The sequence below is a fragment of the Eutrigla gurnardus genome (assembly GCF_963514095.1).
Source record: "Eutrigla gurnardus genome assembly, chromosome: 15".
Lineage (NCBI taxonomy): Eukaryota > Metazoa > Chordata > Actinopteri > Perciformes > Triglidae > Eutrigla > Eutrigla gurnardus.
The window spans coordinates 22,723,742-22,747,447 of NC_139938.1; the positions used below are offsets into that span (position 1 = coordinate 22,723,742).

Below are 23,706 nucleotides of genomic sequence, written 5' to 3' on the forward strand. Positions count from 1 at the left end.
GGCTAGAGGTGCACCAAAATGATCCCGCCGTCCTGATTTTGGAGAGACTGTCCTACTTCCCTGACCTGGAAAAGCCGACAAGTCTGCACGGGAAAGAAAAACCCCTTAATGATGCTGCGTTTTCGTGTTGTCTTGGCAGATTTAAGGGGACAGGTCTTTGTCAGACGGCTGATCATTTCCCCGCAGTGTTATGGAGCAATCGTCGATTCTGCAGAGGTCACTGCCGTTTGTTATCGGCGCTAACTCACCGTACTAGCTGCATGCAAACAACTTTGTGAGACCGGCAGGTGTGGATATTGAAGAGCTCCATCCACGTCTAAGTACTGGGCCTTGTGTGACCTGCCCTCTCTAGCCGTCTGGCACCGATACTCCTGAAAGGAGCCAGAGGTCACAGCTCTCAGTTGGGATTTGGTCGACATTGAACGACTTCTCGGTTGAAGCTGATGAAAGTCTACCACTATCCGTCCTTGTGCTGCATATCCGTTTTGAATACGTCTGATGCCCAGAGACGGAGATGTGTGCTTAAATTAGCCATGAAATAAATGCTTGTACAGTAGTTGAACACTAGTCATTGACAGCGTTCAAGACCCTTTTATGTTTGATGACATTTGAATTATTCCACAACGCTTGCACATCTACTTAAAGAGCTGTCTGTCTGATGTTCACGCCGGGCGGATTTGCACTTGAAACAGTTGGAGATGTCAAATTTGAAAACGCTCACAAACAGCTCAGATCAATGGAAAGACAACTATTCTTAGTTCAATAGCATCTATTTGTTGCTAAAATTACTCCGTAGCTGGCGAGACAGTGGACTTCTATCTGTGAACAGCTTCCTGTCGGAAAATGCGAGCGGCGATATTTATGGCGCTCGGAAAATAAAGACGTGTCTTTGTGTCGTGGGACTCGGTAAGCTTAATGAGCGTATTCTCAGGATGGATTTGCGGTACGATTATTCCAGCTGTCGGTTCAAGATTTTGCCGTCCAAAAAAGGTTTTAGCACAATAAAACTTTTTTTTTTAAATGGAACAAAGTCATGGGATTATAAAGCTTGCCCATATATCGTGTATTGCCAATTCAAATCAACTCAGCAAGTGGCGAGTTTATCGATAGCCTCCAGCAAGACTGTATAGTGAACACGAGCCTCCCGATGCTCCAGATGTTCATCATTAAACATTTTCTGTTATTTATCAAACCTAATGTACTATATGGGACTTGATGTTAAATAAAGATCAGACTGCAAAAATGCTCTACGGTCTGCTGATCCTCCTAATTTTCACTTTCCTCTGGGAAACTTAACCCTGAATCAGTTGTGCTCGAGGTGATGACACATTGCATACGTTTTCATTTTCATTTTAATTTGACAGGAACACTTTTAAATTGATCTAATTAGAAGACGTGATTGTACACTGCTGCATCCAACCACCTACAGAACCTACAGAGTCCGTGCTCTCGAGTCCAGACCGAACCCAGGCACGCTGCCCCAGCAGAGCCGTCAGTCATCGGGAGTGATGGCCAAAGAATATTTAGTACTTCGTCTGGACACAGTTTTTGTCCTTTGCCAAGTAAATTAAACAAGCTGCACTTCTCATCAGCCCAGCGGGCCAGATGTGTAAGAGGCTGCATCTACAGGATGCAGGTCTAATGAAGACATGGGGGCCAGACACTCCAACTCTCAGATACAGATGTTTAGCATTACACTACACAGAGATTAATCCTCCCAGCCTTGTTAATCATTTTCAGCTCCTTTATCTGTACCACAAAATAACTCAACAAAACAAATGCCTCGAAACATCCATATATATATATATATATATATATATATATATATACACACACACACACACACACTGGTCAGTGATATACAGTAGTTGTTCACATCTGGAATGAGCATCATAGATACTTTGATGTCCATACTCAACATGAAGCATGTTCATTTTACAAATTGCAATTAATGCGTTTCCAACAACAATATAAAAAGGAGTGCTTATCTTTGGAAATAGAATAATTTCTCAGAGACAAACAGTTGTCTCATTTTCCATGACACCAGTGGAAAAAGCACCGGGCAACAACGATAAACCCTCGCCCCCAACAACAGCCCGATTCTCTCTTTTTGAAGCGAAGAGGCAGCTGCAGACATGGACTATAAAAAACAAATTTGAGAATAGAAGCCTAACCGGCGTGTCAACAGCTCTTGCCTTGGGTAACAGTTGGAAACCTCAGCCCCCCCTTCCCCCCAAAAAAGGTTCAAAAACAAAGTCACTTGATGAATTAACAATGGGTTGCTGGTATTATTGAGTTAACATTTCTGTTTTACTTCCAGGAGCTTAGAAAAGTAATCTGAAGCATGCCTCTGTGTTTCCCCTTCTAGACAAAGTATCCCTGATTACTCCGGTGTTATGTCACTTCGCTGCACGTCGTCAAAAGACAAATTACATGGTGAGACAGCAAGAGAAATGGGTTCTGCATGTGGGAATGGTCTTCAGACGCTGCACACCAGTCACTGTAACACAACATCTGTTCAAAGAGATCATTTCAGCAGCCTCCCACCACAACCAATGCACTTTCCCCCCAAATAATGATCCGCCACATCGTTTGTTTGTTGACTCACAACACACTAACCCTCTCTCTTAACTCTACAGATGTATTCTCTCACCATATATATAACATGTGCTTTTCCTCTTTCTGTGGGTAAAGTAAAACATATGACCACGTCCTAAACTTCAAAGCACCTCTGATTCCTCAATGCTCCACTTTAAAAAAAAAAAAAAGAATAATTCAATCAGGGTTTCTACACACATCCGGCCCAATAGCAGGCTGCTGGAAAATATCAATTCATCAATATATCACCTCAATCCGTTTTACATTATGATGATTATTATCATTTTTGCTGACCTCGATGTTGCGTTTACAATGTTTGCATGTTTGTTTCCACCAACATGTCGGCCGACAGGATGCCCGGATAAAAACAGCAGGGAGTCCATCATATTAATTGTTTTGGTTGTGTGGTTTTGTCTGATCGATGTTTTACGCTTTTAGGATATTAAACTATTATTTGTAAATTCCATTGTTCAATGTCTGAATAGAATTAAAAGTGAATTGCTCTTTTAAAAGGATATATTTAAATTATTACGTTATTATATCGGTGGCATAAAATAAAGCGTCCAACTAAATGAGTCATCGCGACAGACAATACAAGTCCAACAACCGGATGACAACAGGTAACTATAATGAACAAAGTGTGATCACCGCGTCGTGTAGTGAACCACTGAGTCCAACGCCGCCGAGTTCTGCTTCAATGACCTTCTCAAAACCTACCATGTTACACCCCAACACCACATCAAATCAATGCAAAGACGATTTTTTAAAAAGTGCTTTAGAGGTTGCATCGCTGTTTTCAACGATGATTTTGTTTTTCTTATGAAAAACAGCATTACTGAATTAATAACACACTAAAGCCATCGCCCGCTCTGTCCTGGTCTTACTGATTAGCAAATGACTTTCAGGCTTATTCATGGTCTTCTTGTACCCTGACTGCTTAGAAACGCTGAATGCAACTTTGTTTTTTGAACGGTCACTTCCTTGACACATGACGTACGATATGATTATTACGTTAGTCAAGTTATACGAGGAATTTCAATAAAGAAGACGGTGAAAGCAGCATGAGGGGAGGGAGAGAGGGAGGGACACTCTTTGGTAAATCAAAAGTTTCCTCCACAGATTGCTCTACGATTACAAGCTTGTGGTAATTTGTCTGGAGACACTTTCTCTTCCAGAAGCACCCTTCCAGAGACTTCTGCTGGCGTACCAATTAGAGGTTTTGATTAGTCATGTTGAGACTGACAGTGAACTCAACACAAAACATTCTCTCAAAACGCTCTCCAGGTGGTTTACAGGCACCGCGATGCTGAACCTGAAAAGGTCAGCTGTAGTCGCATTAGCTGGCGTTCCGATTCATTTTGGTGTTTTTTTGTTTTTGCACAAGCATACTAAAACAATGTTGTAAGAGCAATTATAGAAAGCAAGATCGTACCTGAATTGTTAGCCGAGGCTGTCTCGGGGCTTTTGGCCCCCGCCTCCCTCGGACTATAAAACGTTTTGCTGCTGAATAATTTATGTAGCTCCATTTCAATTATAAAGGTGTGGTAGGTGTAAGTACATGACAAAAAAGCATCTGGCACAAAATGAAGGAGTCAAACTCTTTACTTCCGCAACCAATTATTACCACACTCACTACGCACGCAAACCCCGTCAGAAGGGAACTTGTTGTGTTTCGTCTTGAAAATAAGACGGTAGAAATTAGCGGATTACAACATCGTCACTGGCGCGAGGATGTTTATGTGGGTCAGGCAGACTGTGCAGGGATTTCCAACAACCACTTGATAAAAGAGACACGTGCAGTCATGTTGCATAGCGTTGATGACAGATTTCATGAAATGCCTGTAGCATTTTTGCTCTCATTGTCTTATTCATAAGGAAGTTTTTCCATCCCTCTGGGGGTTTTTTCTGTTTTTTTCCAATAAGGACCAATATTTTGACACACATCTCTTTGTTATGGTGTGCAGCAATGTTCCATTTCTAACCTCGGGTCCGCTTCATTAGAAATGTTATGCAACATTATTTAAAGAGTGTCAACTTTCAGGCCTTTCAAAATAAAGAGACCTGACGTTCCATAAATCATCACTTTTTCAAATCCGCCCTGGTCCAAATCCTGGTGGCGTCATAGAGAGTGAACGGGCAATTACAGCTGAGAAGTACCTGCTGTGAGGCGATCTCCCTAAATAAAAGTGTAGAAGTAAGTTGGTACACATACACACGCCTGTCTTGTTCCTGTGATGACGGCCGCGGTAGACTGAGGGCCCGACGGCCCCGACGGAGCGCTCCCGGGCTGGATTACACACAATGATGTTACGTCTCCTCCACACATGCACATGTACACGCACGCGACTTACTGTTCACAGTCCAAGTTGCAGAAATAAGATCTTGAAGTAGCAATAAATATCAAGTCAGGCATTTGAACAACAAAGGAACATATTCAAAGCATGTGACAGCTAAATTATCAGCCACGACCACAAGCAAAAAAAAAAAAAATGCAATAAAGAAAATCGGTGAAATTAGCCTTTAGCTTAGTTATACCTACATCTGCAATTTAGTTAGAAAATAGTGAAAATCGTCCAAATTAAACTGTCATACGTCTATATTTTGGTGGATGTAATGCTGCACCGCTAGTTAGCAGTGAATCTAGCCAGCTAGCTAAAGGTCGTTGGCTACCCTTCTAACCGAGCAGACAGCGAGCTTCATGTTTCCGATGTGTTCATGTCTGCTCACTTAATTGAGACGCGTAGCTAGACTGCGTGCACTCGTTATATGACTTCTTTTCAACGTGATTTATCGATAAACCACACGCTCAACAAAGCGATGTAATTTGTGGATAATTACAAGGACATGCATCAAAGGAGTGATCAAACAGAGGCTCCATCTTTGGTTCCTCTCTTTATGTTTTGGATGACCTATTTTAGAGCCCGAGGCCCCGAACACACCTGATGTGGTCATGCAGCGCGTGTGAAGTACCGGCGGTGCCGCAGCGGCAAGCATCGCCCGCCAGCACGCCGGCGCTTCGGCCTACTTTGAGAGCTCCATTTTGGAGCGAGGAAGCACATAGTTTAACACAAGTCACCCATGATAAATTCATGTCTCCTTTGGGGAATATGATGATTCCAGATCAGATTATCATGCTCCAGATACATTTGAACTGCATTTTATTCGATAGGGACGATGCAATTTCTCTCCACGGAGAAAGTTGATTGTCCGTGTCGATATATAGCTATTTTGCTGTTGCCATTCCTAGTTATTCTGTGAGCGGATTTACCTGAAGAGATCCCCTGGGGCTCGACTGTTGATACATTTGAAAACAAATTTGAATAAAGGAGAAGCTTTTTAAAACATGCCATGACGCGTCAGTGGTTGCACGTTTACGCATCAAATTCAACAATACACAAGCACAGTTGGTTTTCATTTGTGTCATTTCGTGAAAAGCAAAGAAAACCAAGCAGACTATGGTCATCACATCGCAGCTCGTCGGACGACGAAGACGCCAGAAAGATATTGGGCGAGCCGTCCTCGTCCCGTGTAGTTCGGGGAGCTGTTTATCTCACGTGTTTATAGATCACAATCAAACTTGGAACGGGGGCCAGTAATTATTTATATTCAACTTTTCATGGGTGATAAAACAAGAAAATTAACCACAGATGGCCCAAAGGGACTACAGTAGCACATTTATGCTGAGAAAGGGGGGGAAAGAAAATAAAAATCTAGGAAGAAAAAAAAGAGCTAAACTCATGGTTTTCAGGTTTATCTGTTGGAAGCTGACAGGAGTGACATCAGCAGGTACAAAATGGCTACCGACATGAAAAGATGCTGTGTAACACCATCGTGTGATCCAATCAATGGATGAGCCATCACAGTAGCCGCGGCGATAATCACGGCATTGTCCTTAAAGTGACGCCGAGGCGGGGGTTGGGCTTCCCCGTGACCCGAGGTCAAACTACAGTGACATGCCGCGGCTTGTAGGATCCACCACTGAGCAAGCACATTGCTCCGGCTGTGAGTCTGGAAGACAAGCAGCGGCGGCTGTACTACCACATACAGGCAGACTTTCTACGCTGAATGAGTCACCACGTATTCATAATGACTTATTAATGAAAATACATCACTTTTATGATAAAACAGTGGCCTGTTTTACCCAACCTGCAATACATGGCAGAGCATTTATGAAAATCATGAATGATGAAAATGTTATTTTTCTCCCCAGAGAGCTTGTAACACAACTGTGCTTTTTTGAGCCGGTTTTAAGCTGAAAGTTTCAGTCGATTCTTGTAAACACAATCGTATCATTCAGGCTTCCCAACAATTCCAAAAGTGCTGCCAAAACCAGATGTGCCTCTACACGCTTGTCCACGTTAGGGAGACCAATCCATGTGACAACCTAGCAGCAAGCGTTGACAAGCCAGGGGGATACTTAGCCGACTTTGTCCCACACTTCCGTGATACAGTAACACAAACTTAATCTCACTCTCTCTCCAAGTCTCCCGCTCTCTCTCTCTCTCTCTCTCTCTCACACACACACACACACGTTTGTACTGTATCTACGTACAAATGTTACACAGAAACCGCATTTAATTCATGTTTTACCTGTAGTGGGATCACCCTCCTTCTCCTTTTGTCCTTTCTTAACCCCCTTCTTCCTCCCTTTCCTATCTTTCTTCTTGCTCTCCGTCATGCTGTCACAAGAAAGTAAATCCTCTTAGGAGAACACACACACACACACACACACAGGGGGAGGGGGGTAGAAAAAAAATCCCAGGTAGTCCTGTTGGCAACGAGTGGCAAGTGGGCACCACCGGACTCTGAGCCTGTTAGAGCGCCTCTCTCCTCCTATATAGACTCACACCAATCAAGTACAGCAAGGAACCACCTACTCACAGCAGGGCAGAGAGAGAGAGAGAGAGAGAGAGAGAGAGGGAGGGAGAGAGGAAGGGAGGGAGGGAGCGGGGAGAAGAATAGGGAGAGAAAAGGTAGAGAGGCGCTGCTCAAGAACCAGAGAGGAGAAAATAGAGAGAAGACGGGGGGGAGGGAGGGAAGAAAGGGGGAGGGAGCGAGGAAGGCATTTCCCATTGCTTTAAGGCAATCAACTGTTCCCTTACTGGATCTATCAGATAAGAAGTGGCTCTTCCAGGCCCCGCAGCCACAGCTGAGGACGGACAGAGAGAGAGACCCGGTCCTTAAGGACAGAAATATCATGTCTGCCCATTGGAGCTCCTACAGTCCCTACCTCAGGAGCATCTTCTCCTTTATAATGTCCCGTGCAAAAACAAAAGTGCAGCGAGACCACTTAAGTTGTCCCCTCTGCACTGCTGACCCCACCCAGATAATTCAGGCGGAGACCTGCCCCTTGCCAGGTTGATGTCGGGGTCCAAAAACACTTTCACATCTGGTTCAGATTTGCTGAGCACAGATTCTGTGGATATGTGTGGGAGAGAGAGAGAGAGAGAGAGAGAGAGAGAGAGAGAGAGCAGCGTGTGAGGTGCCGAATGTCAGATCACAATCTGCGACAGACTGCTTCTTGCAAAATTACACTAAAATCATCTCAAGCTTCCCTCGCTGCTCCCCCTTCCTCACCTCTCTTGTCTGTCAGCCCCCCCCCCCCTCTCAGCACTGTGGGCGAGTTGCAGCTTGTCCGCGGCTGTATCTCCCTCTATTTCAGCGTTGCTGTGAGCCAGGTGTCATCAATGTCCACGCAGCAGCGAGGATTTAGAACCATTAAAACAAGACTCGGCTTTATGCAAACGATACCACACCCCGGCCTTCTGTTTATAAGGCAAATCCACTTGATTTCTTTTTTTTTAACGCTGAAAAAGTGAGTGGGCATCTCACCTATTTTCTTTGCATTTAGTAGACAGTTTAAAAGCACAGGAGGAAAAAAGGTCAAGGGGAGATGCACATTCAGAAAGGCCAGCAGCAGCACACGTGTGGCTCCAGAAAAGAGAAAGAAATGAAGTACAGAACTTTCTAAAACCGACTCCCTGGCTGACTTTAACACAGCAAGAGGATATTTTTCTCCGGTTTGTGCGAAACAAAATCTAATGCAAACACGAGTTCAACAACAACAACAACAACAACGCTGCGGCTTATCTATTTCTCCATTTGACACAGCCCAAACTGTGACTACATGACGATCACAGTATTATTCTTAAGCTGCTGTATCAAAGTAAGGATTTCTAATTTCATGCTGACTGAACACCACTCTCCTAAGTGGCAGGAAAATAAAAAAACACATTGAAAACGACGGCAGAGTGACTCTCAATGAAACTGAGGAGGAGTAAAAATAAAAAAAAAAATCTGAAGATGAGTCATCTGCTGGGCCCTCCCGGGGTTTGTATCAGTCCTGCCCTCTGAGGACTCTTGACGTTTGTTGGGAGGAGGCGGCAGGCAAGGGGGTTGGAAAAGTGGGGCAGCAGAAGGGTAATGTCTAAACAGGTCAGCGCACTCAATAGCGTAAAGCCTCATCTGTGGGCGACAAAACCGGAGGGGTCAAACCGAGGCTACGGGTCGACACGCCAATCATGGCCAATATAGTGCTTTTTCCTACTTCAGAAACAAATTCCTCTCTCCTCCCGGTGGTTGCTCTCGATGATCTAATCTGTCAACTGAGGTAACTGAGGGATGGCAGGGGCTACGCTGTGTCAGAGCTGCCCCTGCCGCCCTAGCTCCCCCCCCTCCCCACCCTCAACAGTCACTTCCTCCTCTACTATTCAACAAGATGAGACTCGTTCCCAGGCCCGTGTGTCTCTGGGTGGGCGTGTGGTTTATGTATGTGTCAGAAATGCGAGTATCTGTGACGTCAAGACAAAAGAAACAGCACTTTCGGGGAGGATGGGACGTAGATTTAGACTTCTATGTTCTCAACCTGCCCCCCCCTCCCCGATCGAGATCCCGAGGTCGTCTTCAAGCAGAGCCACACAAGATGCAAGTTGGGGAAATGTAGCATTAGCCGACATGAGTTATGAGGGAGCGCTGCACATAGCTGCAGTCGCATTGGGAGCAGGTTAAACCCGGGGGGTCAGGGCGGACATCAATACGTGACTCAAAGCTGCCCAGCTGCTGCTGAAGGGTGAGGAAGATTCACAAATTTGCATCATGTGGCGTTATGGATGCAAAACTGTACACTACACTGTGTCCCACTTGGCTAGAGTTACATAAAACATGGATATGCAAGAAGGGGGGGCATGGAGTTCTATTAGACCACACACTTTAATTTATAAGTAAATTAGTTCTGAACAAGGTTGAGCTTTTGGAGTACAACAAGAGTGTTTCCGACCCAGACACAAATATGGTCACGGACATCTCTTTTTTTTCTAGTCCACTCGAAAGCAGCTGTTTTTCAACAGCGGTGGGCCGTCCTTGGATCGGGGTCTGTAGGTGGAGGGGCACAGTGGGCCAGTGTGGGAGGAGCATCACTTGAGGAACACATCAAAAAAAAAAAAAAAAAAAATGGAGCCAAGCCCCAACAGTTCTGACATGGATCCTTTTGTATGTCTTGCTCATAAATGCTCCACAGGCCCCATCTCCGCCTGCCTCCTAATCCCTCCTCGCTGCCCCCCCAAAAAAGGGGGAGACGGCTTCGCTGTATGATGGAGCTGAGCAGCTCCCTCCTAACAACAGCATACCTGCACATCATCACGTTGATACCGCTCAACAGCACTGCTGCCCTTTCACAGGCACCAGAGTTTATCTTTTTAGACATAATGGCTTTAAACAGCCATTAGGTTGTGTTGTTTACATCTGTCTGCTTTTTTGCCAACAAAGTGTATGTGTGTGTGGAGGAGTGGGGGGGTTAAAGTAGGGTATAGTGCCTGCTTTTAACACACGTCTGTAGTCTTGACTGTCAGAGGTGATGCAAGGGCAGTGTTGGTGGGGGTGGGAGGACGCAACCTCTCAGAGAAAAGAGGGACGGAAAATGATAAATGGAGGCGATGGGAGGAGAGAGAGGTCAGGAGGTGAAAAGAGTGAAAAGATTTCAGAGTGAAAAATAACGTCTTCTTCGTCAGGTGACAGAAAACAGCCCCGCCTGCTAATATTCACCTTTTAACGAGGCATCTGCTTCCTCAGCTGACCTGCAGTGAGGTGTGTTGTTGGAACAACACGGGCAGGCTGCCCCATTACTGAAAGGAGAACCTGCTCATCCAGCAGCTATGTCTGTTGTAATAATATAATAATATATATATACTGTACATATATAATCGGGTTGCTTTTTGTGTAATGTACATCCTGTGTGTACTGTGTCCATGTCTGTGTGAGTGATGAGATGAGAGGCATGTGACGAGACACTTTAGATTTCTGTCAATGGGTGGGCGGACGAAGCCCCCTCACAGACAGACACGACACAAATCAATGCCAGTGACATCTGGAGCGCCCGAGGAAAAGGGCTACATTCTCAAGGTCAGCCGTGCCAAGGTCAGCTGAGATTCCAAATCTGAGTATTACTAATGACTCTGCTCAGCAACAGCTGAGATCAGGAGCACAGAAAGGAGACCGCGTATCACATTCACCGCCGTTTACAACATAGCGATGGATGGATGAATTCTAATCGAGCGTGGCTGTTTGGTTGTTTGGAAATGAAAGACAAAAAAAAAAAAAAAAAGACAGCGAGAAAGCATTTAAGTGTTAAACAAGGAAGTTATCCTGGGTGGATTCGGCTCTTTGACGTTTCCGCAGCACATAGCTGTCGCCATGGTAACCGCAGTCTTAAGGGTAGCAACTGGAGTATGTGAGAGAGAGATGTGGAAGGGGCGGAGTGAGGATAAGAGACGGGGAAAGCGAGAGACAAGAAGGGATGCAGGCGAGAAAAGTGGGAGATAATGTGTAGGAAAAATACAATGGGAGGGAGAGAAGGAGAGAGAGGCAGACATTTAAAAAAAAAGAGAGGTAACGCGGGAGGGCGACGGAGAGAGGCAGAGCAGAGCCGAGGAAAGCGAAACAAAAGAAACACAGAGAGGCATCCACTGAGCAGCTGCAGCCTGGCCACTGTATCACTCCAGAAGAGAGATGTCCATGAGTACGCCTGTGCCAAGCCTGCTGGGAAGCACTGCAGTAGCATCTCCGAGAGGGAGCGATGACAAACACCAGCACTGAGCATGCTCCGCTCTCAAGGCCACTGAGAGAATGACATTTCAGCTCTTTAGCCCCTTCACTTTGCTCAGTTCTCCAGCTCCAGCCTCCATGTGTCACTAGCATGCAGCTATGCACGAGCACGTCACACCGCCGCAGCAGCACGCCCGTCGCCGGACGGCGGTCCGGCCGACGTGTCAGATAACTGATTGATCTGATGGTGAGAGGCGTCTTTCCCCACTTACGGCCACGCTGACTCATATCGTGACAGGTTTAATTGGGTCTGAGAGGAACAAGAGACGAGCATAGCAACTCATCAGCCAATGGGGCATGATACTGCAATAACAGGCCAGCGCCACGGCAACCTTGCGTGCGCACACGCAGGCACGCACACAAACACCCTCTTTACCGGATGTGATCTCTGCGCCTCCAAACTCTTACTGATCCTCTCCCGTCTCTGGACGGCTGCCAGAGCTGCGAAACGACAGCCATACATTTGTGTCAGACCTGCAATTAAGCTCGGTTTGATTTATTAGATTCTTTTTTCTTACGTGCTCATTTTGCACGTTCTGCAGGGCAGACAGATGGACACACCCACCCCGAGACACTATTGTGTATTTTCTTCGTTTCATAACTGAAAATTGACATCTCTTTTTTTTTTTTGACACCGGCCACAGTTATGTGACTGAGCGTGAGAGAGACGGCGTTTAAACGCGTGCACCGTATGTACCGATGATCTTCCACTACGGCTGAAGAAGCAAAAACAAATCAGTTTTCATTGGCGAGAAACTTTGCATCAAAGTTGACGTGCTACATCCTCAGGTATGTCTTTTCTTCCCCGATTACAAAGAGGCCTCTCAATTGGACAATAATAGTTCATTGCTGTGATACTGAAATAGCTCACATATATTTAATGACAGATGCTGTCTGAGCATGACTTTGATGATCCTCTTAAACAAAAATAGAGAAAGAAATCCGCTCGATCTTCTTAAGGCTGATTGAATCTCTCCTTCCCTCTGTGTTTTTCCTCTTTTTAAAAACGGATTTATATTTCTTCCCCTCTGTCTGTCTCTCTCCCTCTCTCTCCCTGCCTGTCTCCCTCCCTTCTGTCTCAGGGAGAGATAAAGAGGTTTGTGTGACTGTGAGCAGATTGACTTGAAGATAGAGGCTGGAAGCAGATCTCTTCCACCTCCTCACTCTGCTCTCTCTCTCCCCGCTCTCACCCAGATGAATAGACAAACAGTCTCCCACATGCTCTCACAGTTTATCAAACACACACCCACATAGGACCAGGTCTTCATGCAAACACATATGTACGCTCTCACCAGAGAGGACAACACACGCGCTCCATCTAAGTGTCCTCGGGCCCGACAGAGTATACACTGTCACACTCCAGTACAAACAGACCCCCTCAAACACGCACAGCATACGCATACAAACACGCAGGTGCATCCACATGTAAATACACGGAGCACATCACCCGTTTTTCCACTCCCAGCGTTCCCGATTGCGAACCGCCCTCCTGGGTTTCATTTACCAAACGGACACCACGTCTGAATCACAGCATAACACCAGGGCTTGTTGTGCGTATGTGGTTTTTTTTCCATTGCGCACTCATTCGCTTTAAAAAGCCCCTGACCAAACGTACGTGTCGTCATTGCAGATCATGTGCTGGAAAAAATCAATTGTGATTAAAAAGATCTAAGAATTCTTAAAAGAGCTTCTGCGCTCTTTATAGTTGTACAACTTGGACACAGTGATGCTGCGTTATTAACTTTGCAATGATTCCCCAAACCTTCAGGAATGTGCGACTAGATAAACATTTAAATGATCACTTCACTGTCATTGAGAATCAATGAAATCGTACAAAATCCACTTTTATTACCACGAGGGAAAACAGGGGAAGGTTGTGCTCTTATCAGCACCCCCCCCCCCCCCCCCCCTTCAAAAACATGCGTGCATCCGCTCTCTGCTTTGCATTCTTCGCATCAAATCAAATTCCTTTTGCGCTCTGCACTTGTCCTTTATCTCCAGAATGTGCTTTTAGAGCAGCACAAACATGTCACAATGAGGACACCGAGGAGTTTCACACAGAGTGAAAGCAGTCTCTTGGTCAAATCATTTGCATTTCTGCCGTTGCCTCTCATGGCTGAGCTTGAGCTTATCAACAGTCTGTCTTATCTCTTTGTTTGTTTTTTTCGACCGATGGCTTTTCCTGGAAAACAGGCCACTACGCATGTGTAAGCTTAGATCACGCTTTAGGCGGCGTAAGCCCAGATCAAGGCGGTCTCAAACTGGGCGGCTTGATAAGTGGGCAGGAGAGTGGCCCCCCCGGTGGACGTGCCATGATAGGGCCCCCGTGCCGTGGGCCGGTCAGGAAGTCGGGTTGGGCCCATGAAAACCCTCTCCGACCCCTCCAGAAGCAGTCCAAAACGCACCAGTGACCTACAACCCCGGGACTAAGAAGGAGGTCAAAGCTAGCTAAAGCTGTATTTGTTCTAAATAGGCGAGCCTCTGCCGGTGTGAGCAGCTTATTGATGGAGGAGCAGCACAAAAGCTTTAGTCTAAAAGTCTAATAGTTGAGTTTTAGCCAACAGAGTGTTATTTGTTGCTCAGAAAAGCCATACAGTAATAATATAATCCCAAAGTCTTTAGACAGAGGGAGCGCAGGTTGGTGTCAACTCGTTGACCGCAACGAGAAGAAATGAGCTCAGTGTTGACCAACGGTTTCATCAGAACTACAGACGCTGGACGGGATGAAGAGAAGCCATCCCTTTGTGTTACTTTTCACACTTTGTAATGCTGGCTTGCCTACAGTGGTTTCCTGGCCCGTGGCCATTTGCTGTATGATAACTGCCGGCTTGCAAGCCTAATGTCATGGAGACAACAAGGGAATGAAAAGAAACATGCCTAGACAATGCAGAGCAGAAGTACACATCCCAACAGATGTGATGGAGGGGGGGGGGGAAGCGGAAACGGGGCTCCGCGGCTCACACTACAGGGACTTTCTGTAACACTGATCTTTGCTGGCTTTTACAAGTACAACGGACCTCTGTGAGGAATGTCGCGTTCTCATTTAGGGGTGAAAAAAAACACACCCCTGGAGTTAAGGGGTATCGATATCACAAGGGGTAGATATATATTCCTTCTTTTTGTCTGCGTTTTTGCTGCAGTGAGGTGATGGTTAGTGTGCCGGTCTGCGGGCCAGCTGGGACACATCTCGGTTCACCCCGTGCACACGCACGCACCCACACACACCGAAAAAAAACAAAAAAACGCGCGCTCTACGCTGCTCGCTATCTTTCAACAACAAGCTGAGCAGGGACCAGACGGAAAGAGGTCCTATTTGTGCAGGAAGATAAATACACTTCTGCACCCAGTCCTGTCCCCTCCAGATTAGAGCAGCACAATAATGAGCAGAAGCACTGGTGGAAGGTCAGAAGAAAGCAAGGGTAAAGGATAGAGTAACAGCCTACTACCAAAACACCCCCTCCCCTTTGCACACAACCATGCCAGAGTAATCACAGACAGACACGCATGCTTTAATTATCAGAATCCAATATCGTCTAAATTAAAAACAGTTTGGTTTGCCTCGTACTTTTGCGTGTGAATTTTTAACCGTTCAAGTGTGTTGTTTGTGAAGTTAAATCTAAGTGGAAGCACACTGGGGGCTATTATTCAACCAAATCATTCACACTGAAAAAAAAAAAAGCTCCAGGATTTGCAACTCGATGGCGTCACGGTTTTCCAGAACACCAAGTCGCTGCGGGTCATCGTGCAGCAGGATGGCGGCGAGTTGTAAATATCCACACGTACTGTAAATATCCAGGCGTGCGTGTGCGTCGAGTTGTTTACAAGTTGTACGTGAGTCAGGAGTGTCATAATCTTTAATTAGCTCCTCCTCTGTGTTGCGTTCGGGGACGGTAAACGCTCGATCACGAATTAGGCAATTGGTCTCCGCTACGAACGCATGCGTACTCAACTCTGCCGAAACCCCCCCTCCCCCCCTGCTCCCTCTGACTGAACGTAGGAGACCCCTCCAGTGTTGAGGGAAACATGATTTTCTCTTGGTCCACTTCCAAACACTGCTAACAAGCCATTCCATTCTGTTTAAAGCCTTTTCATGTTAAGACACACATCAATCCACACCTACAACATACCTGAGGAAACAAACCTTCTCTCAGGGATATGTGCTGTGTGTGTGGGGGTGAACATGGCCGGACACGTCCCTTAAACACACCGGGAGGCGCCCAGCAGGAGTGCCGGCAGCCCCTCTTTTCAACACTTCGGCACGCTGCACACAAACACAGTTGCCCTTCCCATGGTCCTTTTGTTCCCTATCGTTTTTTTGTTGAAGTTCCTGTCATGGACACTGTCAGCTTTCTCCGGACATTTATAACTGACAGTTATAATGCAATTTTGGACAAACGCTCACTTTGACGCATGATTTTTTCCCCCTCCCAGGACCACATGACGCTAATCAGGCTCACATCGGTGCACAGATGCAGACGAACTAGCCATCTTACAACTGACGCAGAAAAACATGCATATGCTTGCCAACGGAGAATTATAGCAAATGCACTGAAATTCAGACAATTACCCAAAGAATAACACACCCAAGCACTGGCAAGCATCTGCAACACACAGACAGGGGGAAGAAATGTACTTGTACTGTTTTGCATACCTTTTGAAACTTTCTGCAGCTAAACTTCGATGCAGCCAAATAGAAGTGGAAGATGCTAGTTAAGTTTCTGTATGTTTAACAAAAAAAAAAAGGTTTACAAACTGTTTCAAAAGGTAGACTATGCGGGTAAACAGAGCTTTGGAACTGAATACAAGTAGCCTACAAGTCCCAGTTAATGCTCATGACCTAAAAAAAAAGGGCTTCTGATATTCCAATCATGATGAAACACGACACGCTCACATCTACAGATGCAACCTGGAGATGACACAGAAAGTGGTGCGTGGTGAGAGTGAAGCAGTGGCCTCGGGGGGCCTTCGGCAAAATGAACGCCCAAGAATGAGTGAGCAGTGAAAGGCCATCTCCTGCACCGTCCTTCAGTGTCACGCCACTTCCTGTGCGTCCACCTGACATCTCAATGTGGAGACGCCACGCAGAAGAAGCACCCGAGAGCTACAAGTGGATAACCGGTCCGCTTTAAAAAAAAATACAAATAATCTATTCCAAACAGCACCGACTTCTGCATTATTTTAACAGAATCGCCAACACACCCGTTATAAGATGCACACGCGTTAGAAATGTGGACACTTAGCATCCAAAGCATTGCAACACTTCTCAAGTTTTGACTTGTGTCCTTCACTGACATTGGCAACAAGACAATGCACTAATTCTCCAGAAATTCCCGGTGACATTGCCCTATAAATAAACTGAAGGGGAGGTTGACATTGACGACCTTAAGCTGTTTACACAAACCTTTGATACCCTGCGATTGAGGATCGCTCTTGACATCTATAAACCAGTTTATGCAATATTGCGGAATGCGTTTTCTGCGGCGCTACGCCCCACAGCTAAAAAAAAAAAACCTCCAAGAGAAGGAACAGGAAAATGTGTGCCCGCCAGCTCCGTGTTCCCTCCTTCGACGGAGCAATAGTAGGTTACTTTTAAACAACATGCCAAAACAATGTTGATCTCAACAGTAATTTGTGTGATCCTGACAGTCCTGACAACAAGTATGGTGTTATGGGCAATTATACTGTTCATAAAAAGCCAACTGTGAATCTAACCCTGCGCCACTGTGAGTGTGCAGAGATAACAAGCACCAGACGTTGGTAGAGAAGGAAAAAGAGATTTCACATGCCACAATAACCAGTTTTAATATTAGACGGAGCAAAGGAGCTTAAATCCAGTTGCAGATCATTGAAAAGCTTACTTGGGGTTTTTCAGAGTTGTGCCATTTACATGCATTGATCCGGAGCTGGATTACCGGACTAAACGGGGTTCATAATGGAGCCGTCGACGGATGTAAACAACGCCAAATGCATTTTAAAGCATGTTAATGGACCTGAAAGAAATCCTTGGCAGCGTTTCCACCCAAGTATTAGTTGATTTGTTGGCCACATGTATGTGGTACAGATTCAGGGAACAGAAATACTTTTCGGAATGTAACACATTCCAGACTCCGGGCCAAAACGGTCGGACGGTAATGTTTTATTAATGGGGGTGATGGATTGCTTTATTTCTGTTCTGTAGCTGCAAACATGACAAATCTATGGTTATGCTAAAACACAGTGGAAACATTGATTTTCTGTACACCTACATGTGTGGAACAAACTGTATGTTCAGACTTTAGATTTGTTTTTACTACGGCCCTTGATTTCTTGTTCGATTCCGTCACTATTCGTGACATTAGAGGGTTAATACCGTCAACAACCTTTTCATGCTGTGCACAGAAAAAAATGTTTTAAATATTTAATTACATGCACTGGCTGCAGCCTGTGAAGGAAGAGTATTGCGGCCCAAGATAGCTGCAAATTACTGAATGATTCAAAAGGCAGGGTAAACCTAAACTGCCTTCACGGAGCAGAAGGATACAAGTAAAGAGCAGGCCAATACAAACGCATTAAACAGGGGGAGCAAGACAATGAATCGGCTGTATTATAAGGCAGGTTCATGTTGTAGTTTCTGTTTTTTGGGGTTCGTCTACAGTTATTAAAATAAATAAATGCTGTTTCAAAGTGAGTGATTCTTTGTTTCTTTAGGGAATATCCAGCACTGGAGGCAGCTGTGGATGTTTCCATCCACACAACAGCTCAGAGTTATTACCGGGCATCTTTTTGACCCCGGTCCAACACCGTACATTATGGCTTCTCCCTGAGGGACACTATTATGGTCAGTTTAGTCAAAAGAACACACCGCCTTATATCTGACTGCAGTATTAAAAGGCGTAGGAGTTAACGCTGGAAAGATGGCTTCCTTTCCTGAACAAAGTAAAAATCCAAATGGCAGCGACTCTCCCAGTTGTTATCCTGTACATATCTCACAGGCTGTGCCGTGACTGTGGGCTTTTGAATGTTTTTTGACACAGCTCCAGCCGCAGGGGCAGGGAGCCGAACAACTGCTGCGACATTCCCAACGGACTCATCCCTTTCAACTTTCCCGTGTTTCTGCTGCTTCCTGATCCTGATCATATACTGCCTCATTGTGGTGAAGGCAACATTCTTCAGTGGGCTGAAAAATGGAGTCCTTAATTTGCTGAAAAAGCAGACAGACTGTGATCGCGGAGGATAAAGCCAAATTACACTTGTGTTTTTTTGTTGTTTTTGTTCGAATGCTGTTCTGTTTAGTAGGACATTTGCTGTGGATTCTCCTTTGTCATCTCAGATTACGGTTGTAGTCAGAAGTTGGTTGTTACTGAACAAACAGCTGCTTGCTGCTGGGCAGTAACAGTAGCCTGGGGATACAAAAGAGACTCAGGCCAAATAACTGAACTATACAAAGGATTAGGATTCTTTTCCCCCCATCGATTTCAGCTCTACTGCAACTATCAAAATATCTACAATTATAGAGTTTCATTGCAAATGTACCTTTAATGCGAGGGACTGTTTTCTATTCAACTTAATGCATCTGATGTTGATTTTGAAGGGATTTACGGCTAAATGTAAATACAGTTTGATGCTATATATGTATATTTGAGAAATATCATATAAACCTCAAGTTATTTATCAAATAATGCAACTTGTCACCATTACTCACAGTCATAATGAAGTCTAACCCCACAACAATCATTTTACAAAGAAATAAGCCGACTGCTCTCCACTTATAGGCTTCTGTTCATTACATCGAATCATATACAAACACCAAATCATCTCCTGACAGCGTAAGACAATTCTACCAGCAAACCCGTAACACATAAACATCTGTCCTCTCTGAAAATAGTCACATTCTGTTGAAACAGTTTCGCTGCTCCAAAAGCAGCTTTCATCCAATTTTATGAATTTAAGCCAGAGATTAATGGAGATTATTGGTTGGTTGGACATTATGTACCAACTGAAAGACTAATCTGCATTCACACCAACCCAATCCTGCTCCTTTCACCCAGCTGTTTGCAAGCTGCAGCGTTGCAGCAGTAGATGATACCAACAACAGCGTTCTACAGAAAAACTATATTCAAAGAAAGAAAACTCGGTTGTCAAGTTTCTTGACATGCAAATGCGTGTCTTCTTCGTTGATAAAGGTCAGTAGGAAGCCAAACCAAGAACATATCCACCATACTCATAATATCCAAGTAAATAGAACACAACTATATATTGCTAACCTGACAGATAGATAAATGATTCTTGATCATTATTAATACAAAATGGAGATGTTTTTGACATCCATTTGAACAAAATTTCAACTAAGAAAACAATCAAACTTCCTGCCCCTTTTCTGCTGACCCTTCGCTGGCTGTCCTGTCCCACATCTCCACGTCTAATAAACAATTTAAATTCTTTAAAAATCTCACTCAAGCAGTTTGCAGCTGTAGGATTAATTTGATATAAAATGACAAGCCTTCAACTGCATGGAATTGCGGACTTGATAGTTCCTTTCCAGCTGAATTTGGAGTAAACCCATTATTCTCCATGAGCCCAGACATTAATCTGTATTAAAGTATTTTAAGTCAATTTCTGATCATCCAAAATAATTGCTTTGGTGTGTGTGGAAATCATAGGGCATGTTAAAGAGACAGTTAATACTCATGTTAAACCACTCAAGGTATTAGCCATAGCATAGCATTTTAGCTCTGCGGTGAAGCACATTAGAGCAGAATTAGGAAGCGATGACAACCTCATTTTTGTGTCCCGTTCAGAGCTTTCACAAGCAAACAGCGCTGCGGCTCATCAAAGCCAGTCGTTTTGCAGATGTGAATCTTTTGTTGTGATAAGAGCGTGTAGAGTATAATCCCAGGTTTTCGCCTCGCTGTAGTCTGTCAAAACACAACTTTGTTTTCACTTTCTCATTCTTGCGAGTCTTCTAGGAGTGCAATCCTGAAAATCTCCTTAAATCTCACACAATTTGGAATCCCATTAACCCAGTGTGAACTCAGGAGCGACATCAAAATTGGAATGAAAGGGAAATGAAAGTGAATATAATCAAAAAGTCTGTTAGATACAACATGATCTGTTTGAAACACTGGCAGCCAGGAGACAGATGTGACAGCTTAAAAAAAAAGCTATAATAATATGTTGCATTTGTCGGTTTGCAAACGAACGCATTCATAGTCGGCCACTCCTCGTTCCGACAAGCAAGCGAGGGAGAGGGGGAGCGGCGAAGGTCAGGCGACCTATAGAGTGAATGAAGAGAGAGAGAACAAAGGCGGTGGAGCCGAGAAATAAAATGGGATTTTCAGAAAACGTCCCGAACACAGCAAAAATAAAAATAAAATACAGGCAGAGGGCACGACCTCTGTTCAAGCGGACATCACCACACATTTAACTACAATTTAATAATTGGCCTGTTTTTGCATTATTTTGTAATCTCTATCAAAAGAACTGTATTTCTTAGCTGTCATTAAGACGACTCGTCTGCCCACACTATGTATGTTGCTAATGGCTAACAATCAGAGGGCGTGACACCAAATTCACATCACTAGTCCACTTTATTGCCCCAGTTGCACCAGGGGGGGGGGGGGGGGGGGTCAAAGGGTATAGGGATGGCCCCAGATCAAGGCCCAGGGGGACTGATGTGAAGGTCTGAGGTTGAACTGGGATCCAGAACAACAATTTACTTACTGACTTTAAGTCATTTGTATTTACATGATAAATACACTTATTGTTATCATTAAAGCATACTTCAACTTGTCATGTGATACAACACCCCCACAGTTATAGCGAGAATGGTGTGGTCATAGCTGGTCCTCACTATTTTAACACTAAGATGTGCAGAACTCACACATCACGCCACTAATTTAACAGAAATAAAGCAAACTGCTGCCTGACTAGCAAAGGGTAAATCCCTCACACACAAAAATGGCCCAATTTGGAAAATGTTCCCCCCCCCATACTCAATTCCTAAAGGCTGGCCTGCCAAGCAGCTGTTCTTGCCGGAAATATTATAATAAATGTAACACTCACACTGCAGTTGTGGGGCTTCACTTTGGTTTGCTGGCTTTTATATTAGCTAGTACTATGTTTGTTTAGCCTTTAACACAGGTTAGCTTCGACCAAAGCTCCAAACTAGTACTGATCCTATCCATGTTATGTTTATCCTCAGCCTTTTAGGTGCCAGATGATATCATATACTTGTGTTTAAACATAATGGAGGACATAAAGCAAGAACTACACTGAGCTATCAATGATATTTATACAAAAATACATCGAGCAATACCTGCAAGTCATTTGTGGTTGTGGAGTGTTTTGGATTGTTCTCGCGGAGTGAGACAGCGTAACTCACTGCATAGCTCTACAGACTAGATCCTCTTAACAATACACACACCTGATTATGGCAGTGCTGTATTAGTTCCAGCTACACAGCAGCAGTAGATGCTGCACACATACACACATCGGCACTTTTCTATGCATTTGGTGAGAAAAGGGTTGAAAATAAATCACCTCTGAACATGCTACAGCAATTATGCTAAAATATCAAATTTAGATTGTGGATGAACTATTAAGACAAATAAATACACTGCACGGGTTTTGCAACATTCCTAAACAGCTAAAGGACTAGCACCTGCTATATGTGATATCACAACGTGTTCTCAGAGCACTGGGTAGGCCAGCGCCCCGTAAAAAGTTGTGAATACAAACAAAAACACTTGCTCATGTTTGGGCAACAAAACCACCTTGGTGTGGTAAAACATCCTGGTTGAGTTTAAAATCACTAAACCCGACCGTGGTCACTAACTAACCAACTTTAGCTTAATACTTCACAGAACATAGATTACATCAAACTGACAGCAACATTTCTCCCATGTGTCAAAAGAAGATATCCTACTACTGAATATATGCTGTATATATATATATATATATATATATATATATATATATATATATATATATATATATATATATATATTATCAGCCTTACATTGCACCTGCACTGTAAATTGTGAATCATATATTTCTTAAAACAAAACAAATCATTACCAAAGAAAAAAATAATATATGATCCAAAACATTTCTGAATGTTTAGATGCATGAAGAAGCCTAAACGGATGTGATATGAAAGGACTGCTGAATGCACAGCACTTCAAAGTAAATGCTGAGAAAGTTGAAGAAGAGCATGGATTTAAATTCTGCACTCTCACTGTATTAGTTGCCTAACCTCCTCAAACACACACCATTCTGAAGAGCTTCACAAGGTTTTACCGAATAAATGAATCAACCGACACTTCCGCAGGCCAGACACGGGCCAGTACGGGCGTGCACAATACTGACAAACAGGTACCAAGCCCGACCCCTGAATCAGTAAGCCTCAATGCTAACAGGAAAACAAGTCCACCGCTGCAGAATTGTGATATTTGTAGACACAAAAGACCGGAATCCTACATGGTCGGTATTGTTTGGAGGCACTTTATAGGAAAGAAAAATGAGGGGCCAATTACTAAAAATGGCCACATCGGGTTTTTTCCCCCACATACATCTTATAAATGTACATCAAGCTGTCTTGTCAAGAGCAGAGCGCCCGAGCTGAGATTCGGAAGTCTACGTGAACATAGAAAACAATCCAAACGGATAGTCGAAACCAAATCTGTGCTTCCTGCTGGTCAATCTCATTAGTTTGTGCCTCTGGCCCCCAGGGGCCGAGGGAAACCACAGCACTGACAGCTGAAAACCCTTCAATCATTCTTATCTAAACAAACATACATCCTGTACTCTGAATAATCCCGGTGGGGAAATACAGCAAATGAGCACCGCTGTCGCCATCGCCAACTGTTTTCCCCACATTACCGTGGCGTGCACTATTAGGGTATAATGACCAGCCTGTACAGTACGCGCTTGTCGATCCGGCGCTGCTGCCAGGACAACTTGTGGCGTAACAGCCGAACCCAGTAGCCATCAGCAGCTGTCATTCACGTTCTATGTCTGGCTCTTCTGAGG

At 44.5% G+C, this 23,706-nt stretch overlaps 1 protein-coding gene across 3 annotated transcripts in view; it reads right to left on the reverse strand.

Moving 5' to 3' along the window:
• nrg2a (neuregulin 2a) overlaps positions 1 to 23,706 on the reverse strand; it is a 62,620-nt gene that overhangs the window by 35,203 nt on the left and 3,711 nt on the right. The window contains exon 1 of one of the 3 annotated variants that reach the window (XM_084029195.1): positions 7,189 to 7,402. The exons of the other annotated variants lie outside the window; for them this stretch is intronic. Within the exon in view, the coding sequence (XP_083885321.1) occupies positions 7,189 to 7,276 (88 nt within the window). The 5' untranslated portion in view covers positions 7,277 to 7,402. Of the gene's footprint in view, positions 1 to 7,188; positions 7,403 to 23,706 lie in introns of those variants that run through there. 3 annotated transcript variants of the gene reach the window in all.